This window comes from Coffea eugenioides, chromosome 1, assembly GCF_003713205.1.
Source record: "Coffea eugenioides isolate CCC68of chromosome 1, Ceug_1.0, whole genome shotgun sequence".
Taxonomy (NCBI): Eukaryota; Viridiplantae; Streptophyta; class Magnoliopsida; order Gentianales; family Rubiaceae; genus Coffea; species Coffea eugenioides.
The window spans coordinates 48,655,162-48,678,028 of NC_040035.1; the positions used below are offsets into that span (position 1 = coordinate 48,655,162).

General features: G+C 36.5%; 2 protein-coding genes across 4 annotated transcripts; both read left to right on the forward strand.

Moving 5' to 3' along the window:
* Positions 1–1,286: 1,286 nt before the first annotated feature.
* Positions 1,287–12,934, forward strand: LOC113762166 (CLIP-associated protein). The gene is made up of 21 exons (XM_027305479.1): positions 1,287–1,926; positions 2,937–3,092; positions 3,223–3,285; positions 3,469–3,537; positions 3,712–3,877; positions 4,026–4,187; positions 5,073–5,170; positions 5,807–5,881; positions 5,959–6,027; positions 6,122–6,207; positions 6,292–6,409; positions 6,601–6,699; positions 6,856–7,195; positions 7,370–9,162; positions 9,301–9,402; positions 10,305–10,409; positions 10,554–10,628; positions 10,701–10,769; positions 10,869–10,937; positions 11,831–11,932; positions 12,538–12,934. Exons 1-21 carry the CDS (start codon positions 1,594–1,596, stop codon positions 12,697–12,699), a joined length of 4,311 nt encoding a protein of 1,436 aa, XP_027161280.1. The 5' UTR covers positions 1,287–1,593; the 3' UTR covers positions 12,700–12,934.
* A 3,669-nt stretch (positions 12,935–16,603) lies between these two features.
* On the forward strand, positions 16,604–22,222 carry LOC113752009 (chaperonin CPN60-2, mitochondrial-like). 3 transcript variants are annotated; one of them, XR_003464867.1, is made up of 19 exons: positions 16,604–16,742; positions 16,851–16,875; positions 17,005–17,136; positions 17,491–17,650; positions 17,743–17,918; positions 18,027–18,122; positions 18,745–18,849; positions 18,943–19,032; positions 19,108–19,197; positions 19,282–19,362; positions 19,494–19,562; positions 19,795–19,872; positions 19,976–20,071; positions 20,231–20,330; positions 20,406–20,509; positions 21,131–21,236; positions 21,334–21,412; positions 21,505–21,739; positions 21,883–22,222. XR_003464867.1 is itself a non-coding variant. In XM_027296154.1 (18 exons), the coding sequence occupies exons 1-18, from the start codon at positions 16,705–16,707 to the stop codon at positions 21,599–21,601; spliced, it is 1,722 nt and encodes a 573-aa protein (XP_027151955.1). In that variant the 5' UTR covers positions 16,604–16,704; the 3' UTR covers positions 21,602–21,876. The 3 variants fall into 3 exon arrangements, 2 of the variants coding, with proteins under 2 accessions (XP_027151955.1, XP_027151962.1); XM_027296154.1 differs by lacking the exon at positions 21,883–22,222 and having other exon boundaries at positions 21,505–21,876; XM_027296161.1 differs by lacking the exon at positions 21,883–22,222 and having other exon boundaries at positions 18,943–19,029; positions 21,505–21,876.
* Positions 22,223–22,867: the final 645 nt, after the last annotated feature.

The following is a 22,867-nucleotide window of genomic DNA, read 5'->3' on the forward strand; positions in this document are numbered from 1 at the left end:
TCCATAATCTGAAGACAAGGAGCTTACGAGTGAAATGAATCAACTTAGCTCAAACAAACATGATATGCAATAATAATAAGGTTTATAATCCGAAGTCCTGACTCATAATCTCAATTCTTAAACAACATTGAAATAAACATTTATTCAAAATCTAATTGTCAAGCTAAATTTCTATGTGTCAACTTCCATCAAAATTTGACTTCCAGGTATAGTTATATTTAAATGAGCTAATTAGTATCTAGTAATAGGATTAAGATTTACTCTTATATTTAGTAATATATATAACTAATATACATACGTACACGGACGCACATATATAACATTATATTATAAAAATTTCGGTAATTCGTCCGATGATAATCAGTAATTCAGTTATATACTTTTAATATCCATTGCCAAATTATTTCACAGAATATCATATTTTGATTTTTTTTTCGAATTCCATTGCAGTGAAATTTGAAATCCGATCTAAATTAGATCGACTGATTTTTCAGTTTTTTTTTATATAAATACCTCTATTTAGATGCGTCTTTTGATTGTGACAAGCAATGTTTTGATAGGAAATTATTTGGGATACTTTTTTTTTTTAAATACTGTAACATTTTTTTGAATATAATGTATACGAAATAATATATATATATATTTATGATACGAGCAAGTAAATTAATAAGGCCATGTATAACTCATTAGGATTTGGAATTGGTTATCAGCTCTAATGAGGTGCTATAAAACAGAGAAAAAGCTGTATGTCTTCATTTTGAAAATGTATTAGTATGAATCCTCCCAATTAGGGTTCGTTTGATAAAATTAAAATTTGAAATTTGAAATATGAAATCTAAAAATTGAATCTATTAAGTTATTGAATTGTTAAATATTAAATTTAATATATTTGAATTATATATCACCTTCACTCACGAGTGAAATGAAATCTTTGTAAACATAACGTCCAATAACAAATGAATAAATGAAATCCGGCAAGCATGCAACTTTTGCCCCAAAACATTCGCTTCAGGAAACCAGAGAAATGAAAGCAAACAAATACGGCTCCGATGAGGAATTTTTTGTTTCTTGTGAAACAAAAACAAATTTACGTAGTCGTTTCTGAACTGCAGAAGGCCTCAAACAGAACCCCATCGGGATAACCCACATGTTACTCTAACAAATTCCGCTTTGAGATAGCGTACCAGTAAAATAGAACTGCTACTGTCACTGAACTTCCTAAAAAACGTTTGGTGTTTTCCTGAGTTATCCCCCCAGGGTCCGTGGTTAGAGAGTAAAAGATTTTCCCAACTGCTCCAACAACATTGACAGATCAGCCTCCCACTCTAATCCTGCATCCGCTCCTCCGTCAATCTAGCACATCCCTTTCCTCACCCAAATTCTTACACCACACAGCACATACTGCTACTCTCTCTCTCACACACTCACTCACTCACTCACTCACTCACACTGTCTTCTTCACTTTCCTTCTCCATTGCATCACTGCTCCGCCGAGTTCCCTCTTTCCCCATAGTCCCCATTCCCACTCAGATCTGATATTCGTCGCACCAGATCGGAGCCCTAACTTATAACTCCTAGTTTAATTCCAAAAAGATGGAGGAGGCACTGGAATTGGCGCGTGCCAAGGACACCAAGGAGAGAATGGCGGCTGTGGAGAGGCTTCACCAACTTTTAGAAGCTTCCAGGAAGAGCTTATCCTCCTCGGAAGTTACGTCGCTTGTTGATACCTGCTTAGATCTCTTGAAAGATAATAATTTTAGGGTTTCGCAGGGCGCTCTTCAAGCCCTCGCCTCTGCGGCGGTACTTTCCGGTGAGCATTTGAAGCTTCATTTCAATGCCTTAGTTCCTGCCGCTGTTGAGAGACTCGGAGATGCGAAACAGCCGGTTAGGGACGCCGCTCGCCGGCTTTTACTTACTCTAATGGAGGTATTGGTGTTTAAATTCATTTACTATTTTATCAATTCAATGAGTTTTCGTGCAATTTGCTTGGCGTTGAATTCAGCATTGGATGCTGGTGAATTTGCGGGTATTTGCTTTGCTGGATTAGCTTAGTTGGAATTGGTGGTTGGCTGATGTATCTGAATATATTGAATAATTTAATTAAAAAGTTGAGTAAATTGACAATGCGGATAGCTCTATTCTTAAATCTTGTCTAACTAAGTTGATGATGCGTGTTGTGGAAAGAGAATCTTTTTTTTTTTCCTTTGGTTGTTTTCTTTTGCTCCGGAAGGCGGGGAGCTGTTGGTAATCCTGGTATTTTTGATCTGGTTCTGATGGCGAAATCTACTTCAACCTCACCGAATTAGTTTATGGTGTTTTAGAATGGGTACTGGATTTAGGTACTAGGAATTGGAAATAGAGTAACTTGTGTTCTCTATATTGGGTTTATTTGAACCAAAATGTGAACTAGTGTTTTTCTTAATAACTGTTGAATTTACTATAGTTTTTGTGAATTAAACTAATGTTTTATTTAATTAGCATTTTAGTTGAATTTGTTTGCTATGGAATCTTTATGACCATAAAAGATTTGGATACTGATATTTAAAAGTACATTTATAATGGCTTCAGTTAGAATATACATGTTGCTACTTTTAAATTTTCGGGAGAACTTTACAGGACTGAAGGATGCTTGTCGACTTCCCTATTGTCTTTGCTTCATTAACTGAGGAAATGACAGTTTTGATGTGCATTAATATGAAAAGATCGAATGTTAGGATGAATGGTGAGGCTATGGACTGCTGGAGATTCCTGTAAAATATGACTTAGACTGCAATACTGTCTATCATCAGATGCTGTTGCTATATCAAGTGTTTATTGTTGTGTTTACTTAGATAATAGTCCCTTTTGGTTTACAGTTCTTTGAACCATTCTTCAGATGCTGGAGATTCCTGTTATGATTTAAATTCTTTTGAAGAATAATTGCTATCCTGTAATAGGTTTCTTCACCAACAATTATTGTTGAAAGAGCGGGGTCTTATGCTTGGACACATAAGAGCTGGAGAGTACGAGAAGAATTTGCACGTACAGTCACCTCAGCAATTGGTCTTTTCGCATCCACTGAGCTTCCGCTTCAACGTGCTATTCTTCCTCCTGTATGGAATTATTATTCTTGATAACCTTTACTACAACGTGTTATTTGGTTGTATATTTTAGAACTAATATATGCGGTGAAGTTTTTCAAGTACAGAAAATTAAAATAAAGTTTCTGCTATGTTTGTTCAGATTTTGTACATGCTGAATGACCCAAATCCTGCTGTGCGTGAAGCGGCTATATCATGTATTGAGGTAGCTGAATTGCATGTTTAAAATCTTTTTTAACATCTTGGAGTGATTTTAAACCCCCCATTATTTGAGCTTGCTGAGGTAGTACTCCTGTCTCTTGTGCTGGAAGAAGGCACCATTTGCTCATGTCTTAACAAGCAATAGACTGATCATGATGCATTAATTTCACTTCATTTCCTTCTTCAGGAGATGTATAATCAGATTGGTCCTCAATTTCGTGATGAGCTTCAGCGTCAAAATCTTCCTGCAACAATGGTATTATGTAGCTCGATCTGTATCTTGTTAGTATTTCAAATAGGAGCTTTAGTGGTTTGTCATCAGTTTTTGCCTTGTGGGTTTGGATTTTCTATTATGACATGGAAGGACTTAAATACGTTGTCCTTGTTTTTGTTTTCTAAGTGTCTCTTCTTTAATTACAACTGACTGTAGGTAAAAGATATCAATGCCAGATTAGAGAGAATTGAGCCAAAAGTAAGGTCAGCTGATGGACTTGTGAGTAATTATGCTGCTAGCGAGATCAAGTCTGCCAACCTTAGTACTAAAAAGAGCAGTCCTAAGGCCAAGAGTTCTACACGTGAGGTATCTCTCTTTGGAGGTTAGTGCATAATGATGTTAATGAAAGGCTTACTTTTATTGGATGACATATATTGAGTTGCGTGGTGTCAAATTGTTTCATTTTTATTGTTCGCCTTATTCCTTGTAGAATGTCATATTATCTGTTTCTTTGCCCTTTGCTTATGCAGGTGATGGTGATGTCACAGAAAAACCTGTAGAGCCCATCAAAGTTTACTCAGAGAAGGAGTTGGTTCGGGAATTTGAGAAGATTGCTTCTACCCTTATACCAGATAAAGATTGGTCTATCCGAATTGCAGCCATGCAAAGAGTCGAAGGTCTTGTAATTGGAGGTTTGTTTGCTGAACAAGACATCCTTTACTCCTTTCTCTGCAACTCTTTAATAGGAAAGCAGCAAAACTAATATGAAAAGTAAACCCTTGTGAATTTTGAATTTTGGTAGAGAAATTTGTTCTTATATCTTGCTCTGTGTATCTGTGTATTCGCAATGGAAAAGGATTTCACCACTCCAAAGAAGCTGGGGCATTCTATTTATTAATGTATGAGAGGCACCTGTCTTGGACCAGAAGTCTCGATATGTTTGTTGTAGTTTTTTAGAAGAGAACTGGCTACACTCTGACCTCTCTCTCTCTCTCTCCTTCCTTTTCGGTTGCTGGTTTACATATCTAGTGTTGGTATTTCAATGAAAGTGGGTTACTAAGAAGTTTCTGACTTGGGTCTTGCATTTGGAGCTGAGGAAAAAATGTTGCTTAACATTTACGTACTGATAATATATTGCTATTAGGCTTTCAGTGAGAATGTTATTACAGACAAATTTTCTTTGCAAGTTGTGGCTATCTTATACTTAGGTCAAGAGGTAGTGTTGTATTGATCTTCTGTTGAACCCTTAACAGTTGGCTTTAGATTTTCTCGAAGAACAGTTTGATGGGCTTGTTGCTTAAGTTTGACAATCATGTAGTTACAGGCTTCTTTTTTTTTGGGGTATTCTTTATTCCATCTTTAAGATAATGACTTTTGTGGGAGTTACTCCTTTGATGGTATTTCTATAAGCTGGCACAAATCTATTTTTTCTTCCAAAGCATTGCATGACATGTAGTGTTTTTAAAAGTTAGCATATCCCAAACTGTATATTCTTGTGAAAATTTAGCATTGATCTGATGTAATTTTCATTGGGAGGATTAGGATTTTGTATTACAATCTCATTTGATTTCTATCAGGTGCAACTGATTATCCATGCTTTCGAGTGCTTCTAAAGCAACTTGTTGGGCCTCTTAGTACACAATTATCTGATCGGAGATCTAGCATAGTGAAGCAGGTATCGTAAAAATTATTAGTTGTTCCATCCATGACTTCTTTTTGCATTATTTCCTGATATACTTTACGGCCAAAAGGAAGTTTGTAGCATTGTTTACCTGGAAGGAGCTGACAATCTGTAGTTTCTATGTTTTAGGAGATGTCTTTCCAGTTGATAGTCTGGTCACATAACCCTTTTCTATCTTCTGATATGGAAGATGAATCACTTATTGAGACAAAATTGTCCAGAAATTTGTCCAATAATGTCATGTTTATGGGTCATCATAGTTTAATGGTTAAGAAAGATAGAGAAATATTTAAAATCTTTGAAGAGGATCACCTACTTAAATTTTATACCAGGTATATAGTTGTATGTATCTTTTCTGGCAATGTCATAAAACTGTTAGGGCTTTACTTTTGGATTGTGGAAACTGCTTGATAATCGGGCGTATCTCTTTAAATTGTGTAAATGGATCATAAATTATTTTCCATGGTCTGCATTTCTTTCATACAGTCCATGGGTTGAGAATTGGGATGATTTTCCTTTGGAAAATGATTGTCACAGTAATTTTGTATGTATTACCTTCAACTTATTTTCCTAATATGACTAATTGATGAGCTGTAGCTTATATCATATTTTTTTTCCTCACTTTTTTAGGCATGCCATCTATTAAGTTTCTTATCGAAAGAGCTTTTGGGAGATTTTGAGGCTTGTGCTGAGATGTTCATTCCAGTAAGTACAGTTCTATGCTGTTGATCATTGTTGTTTTTTCACTATCTAATTCGTTGGTCATTGCTTTTTGACTTCAGATGCTTTTCAAGCTTGTTGTAATAACTGTACTAGTCATTGCAGAATCTGCAGATAACTGCATAAAAACGGTAATGTTCTATATGCTAGTCTTTAAGCTAGTCCTTTTTCTCATGTACTTGAATTTATTTCTTTAATTCATATCCTTCTTTTCTCAAAATTTAGATGTTGCGAAATTGCAAAGTTTCTCGTTCACTTCTTCGAATAGCTGATTCTGCCAAAAATGACCGCAGTGCTGTTCTTCGTGCAAGGTGAGATTCTGTTTTTCCTCCAAGGTAGGGGTTGAATTTGTGGGTTCTTGTTTGAGCTTATAGGACCTTTTCTCACAATGTCAGGTGTTGTGAATATTCACTTTTGATATTGGAATACTGGGCTGATGCCCCTGAAATACAACGCTCAGCTGAAGTGTATGAGGAGCTTATTAAATGTTGTGTTGCAGATGCAATGAGTGAGGTATTGATCTTTGTCCAGCTTATTCTTTATGTATTCTTCCTACAACCGGCCTTGTTCTTGAATTTTTTTCCATCGTTATTTGTTTGTCATCGGCATATAATAGAACCAGCAAAGTGTTGCTTGTGGCTCAGCTTTTGTTTTCTTTTAAGTTTAGCAGCATTATCATGTATTGACATACTGTAAGTTGACAGGTAAGATCAACTGCAAGAACATGTTTTAGAATGTTTGCAAAAACTTGGCCAGAGCGTTCCCGTCGCTTGTTCATGTACTTTGATCCTGCTATACAAAGGGTATGTGTTTCTATTTCCTAGACTGTCATTTTTCTTAAAACCATAATATATATGTGTGTGTGTGTGTGTGTATCTATGTATGTATGTAACTTTGGAGCATGCCAAACTATAATTTTTCTTTTGAAGATTTTTTACTGAAGCTTTGCTGTCATACAGATTATAAACGATGAGGATGGTGGCATCCACAGGCGTCATGCTTCTCCTTCTGTTCGCGAAAGGAGTTTGCATATGTCCTTTACCTCTCATTCATCTGCTTCCAACCTACCTGGTTATGGAACTTCTGCCATAGTTGCGATGGATAGAAGCACGAGCTTATCCTCGGGGACATCTATCTCGTCTGGGCTTTTTCTATCACAGTCTAAGTCTTCGTCTAAAAGCACAGAACGTAGCCTTGAAAGTGTGCTAAATGCAAGCAAAGAGAAAGTTACTGCTATCGAAAGCATGCTCAGGGGTCTAAATTTATCGGAAAAAAGCCGATCATCCAGTTTGGATCTAGGTACTTAATTCTCTGTTCCTTCTCTTGTTGTGACAGATTTTGTTGCTTTTAGTGTAAAAAGTTCTTTGCTGTGATTGAATCATCATTTTAGTTTCTGAAGAATCTTCTATTTGAAGCTTGGCCCTAGTTACTGTTTAACATTTTCTGGTTGGCCTCTTATTGCCCCTAGTGCAGGAGTTGACCCACCATCGTCTCGTGATCCGCCATTTCCTCTTGCTGTGCCAGCTTCAAATAGTCTCGCAAATGCTTTGGCAGTGGACACAACATCTGGAATGTCAAAAAGTAATAGTCACAATGGGGGCCTGGTTATGTCTGATATAATCTCTCAGATTCAGGCTTCCAGAGATTCAGGTAGACTATCATACCGAGGTGGTGCAGGCAGTGAGTCATTGTCAGCAATTTCATCGTATTCAGCCAAGAAAGTTGAAAAACTGCATGAAACAGGTTTACTGGAAGAGAATTTTGATTTTAGAGAAGCCAGGCGAACTATGAACTCTCATGTTGAAAGACATTATGCAGATACACCATATAGAGATGGCAATTTGAGGGAGTCCCATAATAGTTATGTTCCCAATTTCCAAAAGCCGCTTTTGAGGAAGAATGCAGCTGGACGAATGTCAGCAGGCAGGAGAAGGAGCTTTGATGACAGCCAGCTTTCACTTGGTGACATGTCTAACTTTGTTGAGGGTCCTACATCACTCCATGACGCACTGAGTGAGGGGCTCAGTTCCAGTTCTGATTGGAGTGCAAGAGTTGCTGCGTTTAATTATCTGAGGTCTCTCTTGCAGCAAGGTCCACGTGGAATTCAAGAAATTGTGCAGAGTTTTGAGAAAGTGATGAAATTGTTTTTCCAGCATTTGGATGATCCTCATCATAAAGTGGCACAGGCTGCTCTCTCAACGCTTGCAGATCTGATCCCAGCTTGTAGAAAGCCCTTTGAGAGTTATGTTGAGAGAATACTACCCCATGTTTTTTCTAGGTTGATTGATCCAAAAGAATTAGTAAGACAACCTTGCTCAAGTACATTGGAAACCGTTGGCAAGACATATGGTATAGATTCTCTTTTACCAGCATTGCTTCGATCATTGGATGAACAGCGTTCTCCAAAAGCTAAACTGGCTGTTATTGAATTTGCAATTGGTTCATTCAACAAGCATGCATCTAACACTGAAGGTTCTGGTAATAGTGGAATCCTAAAACTATGGCTTGCAAAATTGACGCCATTGGTGCATGATAAAAATACAAAACTAAAGGAAGCAGCAATTACATGTATCATATCAGTGTACACCCACTTTGATTCAGTAGCAGTTTTAAATTTTATTCTCAGCTTATCAGTTGAAGAGCAAAATTCCTTGAGGAGAGCCCTTAAACAGTACACCCCACGTATAGAAGTAGACTTGATGAATTTTTTGCAGAACAAGAAACGCTCAAAGTCTTTATATGATCCTTCTGATGTCATTGGAACTTCTTCTGAAGAGGGATATGTTGGAGCCTCAAAGAAGAATCCTTTGTTGGGAAGATATTCTTCAGGCTCAATCGACAGTGATGGGGGTAGAAAGTGGAGCTCTGCTAAAGAGTTAGCTCATATCACAGGCTCTGTGAGTCAACCATCTGATGAAATTCAGGGATATTTGTATAATGGTCTAGAGACTGGTTCCAACAATGATGTCATGGCCTCTAATTCCAAGGATGTGAAATACATAGCCAATGCCACCAGTGAGAGTATTGGATCATGGACTAGTAGGGATCAGATTGGAGGTGTTGACAGCACTGCTAATGTAGAGGCTACTTCAACGCCTCGTGCGGACCTGAATGGGTTAATTGGATCAAACCATCAAAGGGTGAATGTGTTGGCAGCTGATATTGAAACATCACTTCAAGTGGTACATGATTCTCCAAGAGTTGCAGCTTTAAAACCAAACTCTGCTTTAGAAACAGGGCCAAGCATTCCTCAAATTCTTCATCTTGTAAGTTTATTTTGGACTATAAGAACTTTTGCAGCTGTACTAATTAGTCTTTGAGCATTTTTATTTCTCTGTGGAGAATTGAAACTGGAAGTTCAACTCATATGTTGCATCTTTACTATGTTATCTGTTTTTCTGTAGATTTGCAATGGGAATGATGGAAGTCCTACAAAAAACAAGCGTGATGCACTTCAGCAGTTAGTTGAAGTTTCTGTAGCGAATGATGAATCTATTTGGAGCAAGGTAAATGATTCCCTCACAAGTTTACATGTCATAGTTCCTTGTTTTTCTTGACAGTAGATTATCATTTGCATTTAGGCAAGATGGATTTAAGTTTCAATAGAAACAATTTAGAGTGAAATGCCTTGCACAAATTCCACTGAAATTGTAGTTGCTGGTAAGGAAGATAATGTGAGCGATGATGGTTCAAGTGCATGAAGAGAAGGATATTTGATGCAGAGCAGTAAATATAGGAAGAGTGTGACTAAATTTAACATGAATGTAGAGTAATGAGGAAATTGTGATGGTTTTTGGGCTTATTGGATAATGTAATTGAAGTTAAAACATTGATGTGGAGAATCTATATGTAGATCTATATGTAGTAAATATGGAATGCTTGTTTTAGACCAGGATGTTGGCGTTGATGGTGATTTAGCTTTATGCTACCTGAAGGTGCCGGTTGAATGAATGGAGAAGGAAAAGAAACTTTAAGTAGTAAGTTTCTTTGTTTGGTCTATCGGGAAGTTGGTGGAAACAATCTAATCTTTCTGCAGAATGTGTAGGTGAACTTTAGTTGCTAGAATGTTTGATTAGGTGAACTTTAGTTGCTAGAATGTTTGACATCATGCATTAATTTGCATTCTCACTCAAAACATTTTCTACTTAACCAAATGCACGAGGAAAACCAACCTTTTCTCTTTTGCGTTATCTCACATCATTTTGTTTTGCTCTACCTCAATTTGCTGCGAAAGTCAAACCAGTTAAACGGGGTCAAAGACTAAGGATAGAATATTTCTTTTCTTTGGGGGGATGGGTTGTCACTAGGGATGTGATTTATGGATGGTAGCCTGTTGCTTTGACGCGCTTTCTTTCTTCTCGGGGGATATCTTCTTGTTGACTATTTATTGATCTTTGTTATGCTGCAGTATTTCAATCAGATTCTGACAGTTGTATTGGAAGTGTTGGACGATTCTGATTCGTCAATCCGGGAACTTGCTCTTTCCCTTGTAGTTGAAATGCTAAAGAATCAGGTTCAATTCCAATCCTTCCTGAGGTTCTTTGTGGACATGTCTAAGCTTCTTTTTTTTTTAAACCATAAGTTTCCCTTGCTTAAGTTCATTTTCAGTGTGGAATTCTTATATTTGCATTTCTTAACACTTCTTTGTTGTTTCTAGAAACATGCCATGGAGGATTCCATTGAGATTGTGATTGAAAAGCTGCTTCACGTTACAAAAGATATTGTTCCAAAAGTAATGTGTTTTCTGGCCAATTTCTTTCTGTGTAACCTATAGTTCATGTCTTATAGCAACTTCTTGCTTCAGGTTTCAAATGAAGCAGAGCATTGTTTAACTATAGTCTTGTCACAGTATGATCCATTTAGATGTTTAAGCGTAAGTCATAACATTGTTCTTTGCTTTTAACACCTCCAGGTTGTACTGGGTTGGTTTAGTTCTTTGAGCTTGCTCCATGGTTTACCTTTTCTTTTGCAGGTTATTGTCCCTTTGCTGGTTACTGAAGATGAAAAAACTCTCGTCACTTGCATAAACTGTTTGACGAAGGTATTAATTTTATTTATGGTTTATCATCTTCTTTTGGATCTCTTCCCATCTTCGTTGCCTAAATGTGTGTGAACTGTGCGGTTTCAATTTCCACGGACATACAAGTATCCTTCAATAAGCTTAACCACTGACATTTTGTTGCAAAATATGTTCAACAAGCTGGCTTCTGTCATGTGAATTGTGAACTACCAAAACTTGTGTCGGTACATGTTCAGGATAGTTTTATAGGGAGCTCACACTTGGGTAGACTTGGTCTTCAAATACCCAATGACCCAGATTGTGCCACACCACTTGGTGGTCTTCGAAGACCCAATGACCCGGATTGTGCCACACCACTTGGTGAAGTGGTGTGGCACAATCTGAGCTATTGGGTCCTTGAAGACTGGGTCTACCTAAGTTTTGGCCTTTATGGGGTGGCTTTTAGGGGAGTTGAAACCTAGGAGAGTTACTTGGAGAGTCTGTGTCACAAATGGAGGAAATTTGTGTTTGTTCTGGCATGGCTGATCCTGTAAGATAGCTGCAGTGTTCATATTCTTGGTGGTTATCAGCAAAGTTTGTTTTGGAAGTCGAGACTCATTTGCTGTGTCTTTGTTAATCAGTTTAGTTGGATGTACACCAATGGCATTTGAAATTTAGTCATAGTTCTCAACTTGAGTGTTCTATATCTAGGAAGCCTTCCTTTGAATCCAGTCAAATTTGTCCTTGTATCAGAAGAAATGTTGAATAAATGTTGTTATAGTAGATTAATACACAATCTATACAAGAGACAGCTGCTTCTTAATGATAACATGCTTGCAGAAATGGCTATATCAAATACAAAATGTCTTAATGAGAGAAAAGTTGAAATTGTTTGCTTGTGTGGTTTATTTGATCTGGCTCCGTCTGTTTTGCAGCTTGTCGGGAGGCTGTCACAAGAAGATTTGATGAGACAGTTATCTTCATTTCTGCCTGCACTTTTTGATGCTTTTGGCAACCAGAGCGCTGATGTTCGTAAGGTAACTAGTGTTCTGTTTAGCAAGCTTTTCATTTTTGGATTTGGAATATCGTCTAGCGACCTTTTGAACTCCGTCAGCTGAGCTAGTGAGTATTTTCCGTCAGCTGATCTAGCAAGTAGTTTTGCAAGTAAGGAAACTTAATTCAGGCATCATTCATCATTAACCAACCCTTTAATCTGAAAATCCCTACAAGAGAAGAATATTGGTTTATTTCTAAGCTAGGATCTTTGATGCTGGGTAATGATTGAAGTAGGGCTAGATGGTTGGCTTTCAAGATGCGACATGTGGGATGACTGATGGGTGTTACTTTTTGAAAAAGATGGAAAACTTTGGGGTAAAATGAGTACTCATTCTTAATGAATCTTGGCTGAGGTCAAAAACTCTCTTGTGCATTATGGGGGCATTTCTACTGTTGGCTTTATTTCTCCTGGGATATTTTGTTTGTGGCGGATTGTCTCTGTTCATTGTGTAGTTGTGTAGATTGTCGATTTGCCTTAGGTTGCTGGAGTAGAAAGCTTGTTCACGCCGTCTTTTTTGTTGAAAATGTATGTAGATTCTTTTCTAATAGCTTCCTTTTAACATTTGTATTTCATCCTTGGTGGCAGACTGTTGTGTTCTGTCTTGTTGACATCTATATCATGCTGGGGAAAGCGTTTCTTCCACATTTGGAGGGGCTGAACAGTACTCAACTGCGATTAGTAACTATCTATGCAAACAGAATATCACAAGCCAGGACAGGTGCTCCTATTGATGCTGGGCATGATTAACTGCAACGTGCTCTTGGTTGGTGCGGAAATTTAATTTTGGTTGTTCATTTTGTAAATTGTGTGATATAATTCTCTTGCAGGGTGGGCCTATTCTGTATTTTTTATGTATAAGGTTTATTTTCCATTTTTGACTTATTTGATTGAGTTGAGGAGAGTGCCTGGTTTGGGAAACAACCTTTTTAGAATGTACAGACGCCAGTAATGAAATTCACAATTTTTTGGGATCTTGGATTTACCATGTGCTTTTACCAAAGTTTAGCCTTTAAGAGTCTATGCTATGGATGACTGTTATTGACGAATAAAACCTGGAATCTGCGTGTTGTCAGCAGATGATACATATTCCATCTTTCTACTTGTGTTACTATGGTTGTCTGTTAGTAGTATGTATTCTTCCATACTTTCTGAACCGTTTTCTCGAATGACCTGGAGTGGCAGTGCAGATAGCTTCAGAGCATCAGCTGTCCATGTATTATATTTCCCGCGGGAAGCCATTTATGATTTACCAATTGTGAATTATTGTGAACCATGGTAGAATGTTGTCCGTCTTGCTCACGGCTATGACTGCTAGAGCTTGTTGTAACAGAGATTACCCTTCTCAACCTAAGTGACTAAAATTGGTTAAAAAGGTGTACAAAGTTCTAGTCGTATTATCATCTAATCAACTTGTTTTGAGGTAAATATCCTAACTCTCGCTAAAGAAGATTATTTCATCCTGTTGTCATGGTTTGCCACTGATTGGGCGAATCATTAACGTCTGAAAATGAAGGAGTATGGAAAGGAGGAGGGTTAATAATACACTCTTGTCAGATGAGTTCTTCTCACGATGGTTCAAAGACTCAATCGAGTCGTCACCGAAATGGAATTCTCTGATACGATTTCGGGATGAGATAATTTTGAGATAATGGATCGCCAAAAACTTGATCGAGTCACCGAGATGTCTTCGAGAAGGATAGAAACAGTCGAGTAATAGTCGAGTCGTTTCGAATCAGCTCAAGTCAACTCGAATTTTTATTATTTTTGCTATTTTTTTATTATTTTTGTTTATTATATTTTTTTATATTATTCACAATTTTTAGAATATTAAATATTTTAAAATTTATGTCTCATTGAGACCGTAACCGATATGTCAAGATCGATGTGGAACTGTCCAAACGGCAATCGCGACCATGACTTTGAACCATGCTCCTAACTGCCTTTTTTTTTCCCTTTGTATTCATGATCTTCATAAACCAAATGAGCCCTAATTGTTCTTTTCTCAGTGAAGTATACGAGGGATTCATAATGTGAAGAGATGTGACGTACATTTATGAGAACGATCACATTGATCTTCGAAGCATTATGACTTGAAGAATTGTTGTCAAATAAACGATTACCATTAAGTTGTAACTTCAGTGCATACGTCTAATAGTGACCGTTTCCTAATGAGAATAGTTTTGAATCGGTATCCAATAGAAATTAATGGGCGAGGGAAGTAGAGAGAGGGAATTCGAACCATCCGCCAGCGTCCTTTGGGGTTTATTTGCCTCTACGCAGAGTAAGAGGTACCGTTGTGGAGCGGGTGACCCGGCTACAAATGGTCGGCAAACACCTTGGAAACCAAGCCAAAAAAAAAAAAAAAAAGGCAAGCAACGCACGGTATTCCTTATTTCTTCTTCAAATTATTAGGGATAATTTTACATGCCTCCCCTGAGGTTAACACTCTCCTTCCTTGATAGGATAAAGTTACCATAATATCCCTGAAGAATACTTTTAACGTAAAATGTACAAAAAAAATTGAAATGGGAAAAAAAAAAAAATAATAAAAGAATGTTGCTTTTAAATCATATCGATCTCCAACTCCCATCCTATTTTAGACTCTTTTCCACTTCCTTTATCCTAACCCACCCTTTCTTTCTCTATCCTCACCAACAAAATCACATGGAAAAACACAAATAATCAAGCATAATAGCATATGTAAATCATAATTGGAAAAATTGAAACCATACTTGAAACCTATGGGTCTTATGAATTACCTTTTTTACTGCAAGAGAATTTGAATCAAAGATCTCTTATTTACAATTCCATTTTACCACCTAACTTGACATTCCCTCCCCCCTCATGAATTACTGATACATTTGTTTCTTGTGTTTTTTCCAATATAATCTTTATGTTTTGTTTATAGTAGTTTTACTATTGGTTTAGCAATTTTTTTAGGGTGAACCAAAGTTGTTGGTGGGACAAGTAGTTGTTCTAGTATCAATTACTAAGACTTTTGAGTGGACACTTCAGAAGTAAGGTTGTTGGTCAAATTAGAGATCATAGATTTAAATTCCATACTCCCTCTCTACTTCTTAAGTTTCACCTTCCATTGCGTGATTAGAAAAAAAGGATTGTTGGTTAATGGATCTTGTAACGAGAAAAACTAAATGATAAAGAAGCAACATTCTCTATTTTTAATAGCTGAAGGGTAACTTTGGAAATTTGGATAGATAATTTGCTTACCTGAGCATTATGGGTTTATTTCGTTACTCAAAAATTGGACCTAAGGGGTGTAAGTGTAATTTTTGAAACCTGAGAAGAACCAGCTGCAATTATGATGAACCTCTTGGTCACGGTCACGGGGAAGGTACGGAAAATTATCCCATTATATTAGGATTATTATCACTTTACCCCCTTAACGTTTGGTGCTATTATCAATTTCTCAATTAACGTTATCTTTTACTCACTTTATCCGCAAGACTAACGGTCAAACTTAACGGAATTTGTTAATTAAAGTGAATAGATATGTTTAACTCTTAAAATTATTATCACTTTATCCCTATAAAATATAGTTTCTTTACCCCTTACAGTTTTTTTTAGGCAATTTATTTTACCATTAAACCAACTTAGCAAGTTAAAAAGTTTTAGAAGAAAATACCTTCCTTTTTGCATAATAAAAATAACAAAAAATTTAAAGTGACTCTTCTCCTTTTTAATATCAAGAAACAAAGTTAAAATATTAATTTCTTTCTTTTTGGCAATCTTATTCATATTGAAAAAAAAAATAGAAAGATGGAAAGGGAGAGGGAGAGAGAAAGCTCAATTCTTTTTTTAAAAATTACAAATAAGAAAGAATTAAATGATTTTATTATTTTAAAATTATTTCACTTTTTTATTTACCACCAAATTCCAATCCTAATCTCGACAACTTTAAAGTAATATGATAATGTTAGACTTTTCTTTATTTTTTTTTTGCAAAATCTAATTTTTTGTCTAATTCTTTCTTATCTCCTTTTCTTTTCATAGTATTAATAAATTTTAAAAAAAGAAAATTTGAGAAAATCCTTTTATTTTTATGTTTTTCGATATCTTAAAGTGAAAAAAAGAAAGAATAACCATTCCAACTTTTTTATTTTTAATTATATATAAAAAGGGTAAATATATTTAAAAAAATTTTACCATACTAGTTAGATTAACGATGAGGTAAAATGTCTAGAAAATAATATTAGGAACTAAAGTGATAATAATAATGTAGTAATGCTATAAAATAAAAGGGTATTTTGGTCTAAAATTTCTTAACATGTTGAGTTGAATTACTTATGGGAATAAAACATGTTAGATTAACGATGAGATAAAATGTCTAGAAAATAATGTTAGGAACTAAAGTGATTGTATGACTATAATCTAAACGAATAAAGTGATAATAACAATGTAATAATGCTATAAAATAAAAGGGTATTTTTGTTCAAAATTTCTTAACATGTTAAGCTGAATTATTTATGGGGTAAAGTGACTAAAAGATAACGTTAGGGGGTAAACTGATATTAGTGATATAGTTTAAAGGGGTAAAGTGATAATAACCCATTATATTATTGTTATTAGTTCAATTAAAATTCTTAAACCCTAAACCCTCCAGGACGGCCTATTTTCCTTTTGTCCTCGCTTTTCTCCGTCTCCCCTCCACCCAAAAGAGAGGAACACAATAAAAAATAAGAAAAAAAGAAAGCAAGCATTTAGTAGTGAGATTGCTTCTGGGGGCTCGTTGCAATGTATCGGTTGGCTGCTAATCTGGTTTCAAAAGCCTGGTAAACAAATTATTTTACTATTACCTGTAGTACCATTAAAATTTGCTCACTTTTTTTTGCTGTTTCCTGATTTTTTGTCTGGGGCATTTTCTTTTTTCGAATTTGTAGTGTTGCTAGGAATGCTACTCAACAGGTATGCGTTCTCCATTGTTGAACCGAACCCTTTTTAATCCCTCAAGAATTCACCTTTACCTGTGGATGGATACGAGGACTTGTTAAATTTTCTTATTTGGGGTGTTATTATTCTCTGGGTTGGTTATAGGTTGGAAGTCGATTGGCTTGGATTAGGAATTATGCTGCGAAAGACATTCTATTTGGAGTGGAAGCACGGTCCCTGATGCTACAGGGTGTTGACGAGCTCGCTGATGCTGTTAAAGCCACAATGGGTCCTAAAGTAAGCAACTTTTTTATCTTTGTTTTTTTTAATTGTCTTGGACTGCAATTTTCATTCTTAGACAACGTTGAGTTGCCTTTTGGAAGTCACCTTCTTAAGCCAAGATATCCCTCCCCACCTTCCCAAAAAAAAAGAGTCTCTTCCGAAGAAACGTTCTTTAAGAATATCAATGATGGCCATTCAAGGGTAAATCTGGTTTACTATTGCTCTGTCTTTCTCTCTTTTCTTTGACGTTTCAGCAGTTAGTTGTTTTGTACCTATTGCTTTGTCCATAAAATATGCAGTCAAAAGTGATTAAGCCAATGCTTTTTGCTTCATTTAATGGTTGACCTATTTTGCTTTTATACTTTCGAGGGTCGCAATGTTGTTCTAGAACAGAGTTTCGGCACCCCTAAAGTGACAAAGGATGGCGTCACTGTTGCAAAGAGTATTGAATTTAAAGACAGAGTAAAGAATATTGGTGCTAGCCTTGTAAAGCAGGTTGCAAATGCTACAAATGATGTTGCTGGAGATGGTACTTCTTTATTGCTCTGTTTTGAAGCGTGTTGGACTTGATTGTTGTGTATGACTCTTTTGACAGTTCTAGCATCTTTGGTATTTTTTCAGGTACCACATGTGCAACAATCCTCGCACGTGCAATATATTCTGAAGGGTGCAAGTCAGTTGCCGCTGGAATGAATCCTATGGACTTACGACGTGGGATCTCAATGGCAATTGATTCTGTGGTGACTAACTTGAAAAGCAGGGCTAGGATGATCAGTACATCTGAGGAAATAGCCCAGGTTTTCTTTGTGCACATCCTAATTTACACGTTTGTGATTCACACAAAATGTTGCATTCTAGTTTCTTACAGAATGATTTACTATTTCACCACTGTTGCATTTGAAAAGGTTGGAACTATTTCAGCAAATGGAGAAAGGGAGATTGGTGAGCTTATAGCAAAGGCTATGGAAAGAGTGGGCAAAGAAGGTGTTATTACTATCGCTGTAAGTAGCCTCATCTTTGCTTCTTTTTTGGAACCTCATGAGATTACTTCCTCCTTGTGCAATTGTTATCTTCAACAATTTTATCATTATTAATTGTGAACATAAATGTTGAAGTTCTAAAGTGTGGCCGTCTTGCTGTAGTAATATGGTGGCTTAGCATTACTAAGAAATGTCTAGTCGGGCTGGAATAACTCTTGCTGAGCTGATTCTGCCTTGTGTTTGCTTTGAAGCTAAGAATGAATATACTCTCGTCTTGTCTAGCTAAACATTTGTTTCTTTTACTCATCCAACCTTTTCCACTGCGATTAATTGTATGGTTCTTCTACTCCATTCTTTTCAATATGAATGCCCTATTTTTGCTTGGCAGGATTTTAAGTAGGCTAAGTTTGGTTTGTAGCCTGAGTTAGGTGCTTGTGGCACTGATACCTATGGTTGTCTGTAAATTCCTGAGAACGAAATTATATTCTTAAATGCATAATTTTCATTTGGGAAGTGGATGTGATTTTGGCATATCCTAGAAATAGTAAGCAGGACACCATTTTTTCAGTGGACCAAGTAATGTGGTTTGAGAAGCAGCAAGATTGTTTGCCTTTGTATTCATTTCCTTGTTAAATGGTTGCAGGATGGGAAAACACTATATAATGAGTTGGAAGTTGTAGAAGGAATGAAGCTCGATAGGGGCTATATTTCACCTTACTTTGTCACCAATCAAAAGAATCAAAAATGCGTAAGTTGATTCATGTTGAGTAAGGATTGGCGCACTAGATAGATGAAAACGACGTTTCCTAAAGATAACAGTTTGATTCATTGCTTTTGACAGGAATTGGAGGATCCTCTGATTCTTATCCATGAAAAGAAAATTGGAAGCATAAATGCTGTGGTAAAAGTGCTGGAGTTAGCCTTGAAGGTGGTAATATATTTGATCCCGTTAAAAGACTCTTGTTATTCTCTGCTGTTAATTAACAAATTTGATTTTCTTCATCAGCGGCAAAGACCTTTGCTGATTGTTTCTGAGGATGTTGAAAGTGATGCTTTAGCCACTTTGATACTAAACAAGCTTCGTGCAGGAATTAAGGTTTGTTGTATAATTATTATGATTGGCAATTCCTTGTACATTGTTGTTAAATGTTTATTTCTCTAAGTGGAATGGATCCTCTAGGTTTGTGCCATTAAAGCTCCTGGTTATGGAGAAAACAGAAAGGCCAATTTACAGGATCTTGCCATTCTCACAGGAGGCGAAGTAAGTACTAATATGCTGCTCTAGAGATCATTATTCTTCTCTGTGTGAATCTGTAGATTTGATTTACTAGGGGCGTACAATTGCTATGTATTTACTTTGTTTTTTGTCTATTTTGTTTAAACAAATTGCAGGTCATAACTGATGAGCTTGGTTTGAACCTGGAAAAGGTGACAATAGATATGCTTGGCTCATGCAAGAAGGTTAGTTATGTTGCATTGGTACTTTCTCTTCTTTCTAATTAATGCAGTTAAAGAGGTGAGCCTAGTACACAGTGCTTTGCCTTGTGGTCTTTGGGCAGGGAGATGCTATATACAGCCTTAATGACTGCACATAAACCAAATATAAGATTTTTGAACTCTTGGAATCACTGAGTTGAACTTGTAAGCATTTTGTTTTACTTTTGCAATTAAAACTTGTGTACTGGATGGACAGGTTTCAGTGTCAAAGGACGATACTGTTGTCCTTGATGGAGCTGGTGACAAAAAGACCATTGAGGAAAGATGCGAGGAGGTTCATCCTGAGCCATTTTCCAGCCAATATACCATATAGTCTGGTTCCACATTAGTGTAGTTATGTCAATAATCTTGTAATACTCATTGTTTGGTGTTTTCAGATTCGCTCTGCCATTGAACTAAGTACATCTGATTATGACAAGGAGAAGCTTCAGGAAAGGCTAGCTAAGCTTTCTGGTGGAGTCGCTGTTTTGAAGGTGCCATTTCCCTTTGAAGGAAAATGTACCCATGCAATATAATCTGAAACAACTTTGATACAGGCTAACAAAATTATTTAGTCATCGTGGTTTATCGACATTATCAAAATGAGGATTAGCATTCATCTGTGCAGCAAATTGTGATGGACTTCTTTGCAGATTGGAGGGGCAAGTGAAGCAGAGGTCAGTGAGAAGAAGGATAGGGTCACTGATGCTTTAAACGCTACGAAGGCAGCTGTTGAGGAGGGCATTGTACCAGGTAAATCTTTGAAGCCTTGTTTAGTCTTCCATTTGAAAAGTGATTTGTAGTGATTAACCAGCATTCCATGTACAGGTGGTGGAGTTGCCCTTCTTTATGCTTCAAAGGAACTGGAGAACCTACAAACTTCCAACTTTGATCAAAAGATTGGTGTTCAGATTATTCAGAATGCGCTCAAGGTCCCAACTTGTTGCATACAAATTTCATTGTTCTTAAATATTTTGGAGCTATACAATCAGTGTCATTTTACCTTTGAGTTTTTCATTGTTCTTAAAATACAGAGATATGATTTTGATTCAGTGAATATCGTTTTGCTTAGAATTTTCTAAATATGTGCTCATATGATTTCTACCTTTTTGGCCTTCCGTGAGAATTAGGGGTATTGGGGAGAAAAAATCATGGACTCCACGTACAAATCCATCTTGGCAATAATTCCTTCTGTATTTGGGCTATTTTTAGTATATTTGGATGAAACCACTTATCTGTTAATGTTGATTTTTTTTATATTTGTGTGCTTATGGCTGTTTCCCCGGTTTTACTTTAATGCATGTTTTGCTTTTCCTGTGTTTGTTCCTCTAGCAGGTTATTGTGTTTAGTTTATTCTTAAGTTATTAGTCAATTTATCTGTCTGATATATGGACATTGTGAATTCTCAGATGCTTTTTGATGTTGTCAGATTAGTTTTTGCTATTGAAGGCTGAGGTTGGCAGTTGTAGTCTCATGGAATGCCAAGACTGCAAATATATATATATATATATTTTTTTGGGAAACTTCCTATGACAGGTGGTGTTTCCATGCAGGCACCAGTTCAGGCAATTGCTTCCAATGCTGGAGCTGAGGGTGCAGTTGTTGTTGGTAAACTAATGGAGCAAGACAACCCTGATCTAGGATATGATGCAGCTAAAGGTTTGATATTGTTGTTGACTTTTCTCACCCGTGACATGTAATACAACTGACGAGAATTTGGTTCCTTATTTTCTTTATTTATTGACGTTTGTACCAGGTGAATATGTGGACATGATAAAGGCTGGTATAATGGACCCACTGAAAGTTATTAGAACAGCTTTAGTTGATGCTGCAAGGTAACGGCTTGATAAAATTCAGCTTCTCTGATTCCGCTATATATTTCACATTACTTGTCATACATCAACCAAGTGCTTCTACGATGATGCAGTGTATCTTCTCTTTTAACCACGACGGAGGCTGTTGTTGTGGAACATCCCAAGGACGAGAAAGAATCCACAGCAATGGCAGCAGGCATGGGCTTTTGAATCTAGAGGAACACTTGACGTTCTTTTGTTTATTTGCTCAGGGCAGGATACACTATTGTTATTGTATCAGAGAACAGCGTAGGAAGTTCACGGCTAGTTTGACACTGACTGACTGCATAATGTGGTAGATACGTACAGGTAGAGCATAGTTCAGATTTATCGGCAAGCAAAGAACGATTGAGCGTTTGAGAGAGTGCTTGAAAAAAAAAACTAAAAAAAAAACCATGACCCTAATTTTGTTTAGGCTTTTTCTCTTAATATCTGGTTTTGTTTACTGACAGGGTGTTCTGAGTTGAAGTTATTCGATTAGAGTTGGAGAATAAGCGCTATCATCTTCTCACTCTAGAGTCTAGACTCTTGGGGAAGAAGAGGGGAAATAAGTTTTGAAAGTTGTTGAAATGTCTGATTATTACCTGCATGCCTGCATTTTTTTTCATCTTATTTTTGTTAAAAGGAAAGAGTTCTTGCTGGGCTTGTTGCATCCATCCTTGTTACGGTAGTAGGCTACATAGGTTGCATCAGGATGATTGTTTTCTTTTGTTTCGTTTTTTATTGGGAATTCCAGGTAATCTCAGTAACTTATCTTCTTAGCGTTGTTGTATTCATCAATCAATTTACAGTAGGGCCCTACTTTCTTCTTGTCCCCTTTGAGTTATTTGTCAAGAGATGACGATAAAGGTTGCCATCCCCTTCCTATGCTGTTGGGCGTTTAAGTTAAGGTATCAACGGTTGCAGTATATTTTTATATGCTTTTTTTCTTTTCTCTCTTCATCGGTCATTACTGCTTAGATTGGAACATGCAACTACCATGATTGAGGAAACATCAAACAAAGCACTCAGCACTTGCATAATATGAACCTTCCGTTTCTGTCGTATTGCCTTGCCTACCGGAGAGCCAACCCCCGTCTCTCTCTCTCTCTCTCTCTCTCTCCCCAAGAAAAAGAAGAAAGGTCTATTTTCTTCAGCCATGGGGAAAAAAAAAGAGTAGTTCTATCTTAGGGTTTTCCACATTTCTGCAGCATTCTTATGTTTTTTTGGCAAACTAAAAACAAAAACAAAAATGTATAAATAAAAACATTGATTCTCACTTTTTTTTTTATCAGGTTTTATCATATATTGCACTCTTGTAATTATGATCAAGTGGTAAATTACCCCATGTATTCATAAAACCTACAAATTGCCCTTTGATCATAATTAGACGTTATTAAATAATCCTCTCTTTCTTCTTCATATTTTTTCCTATCGTACATAGATTTCTTATTACTC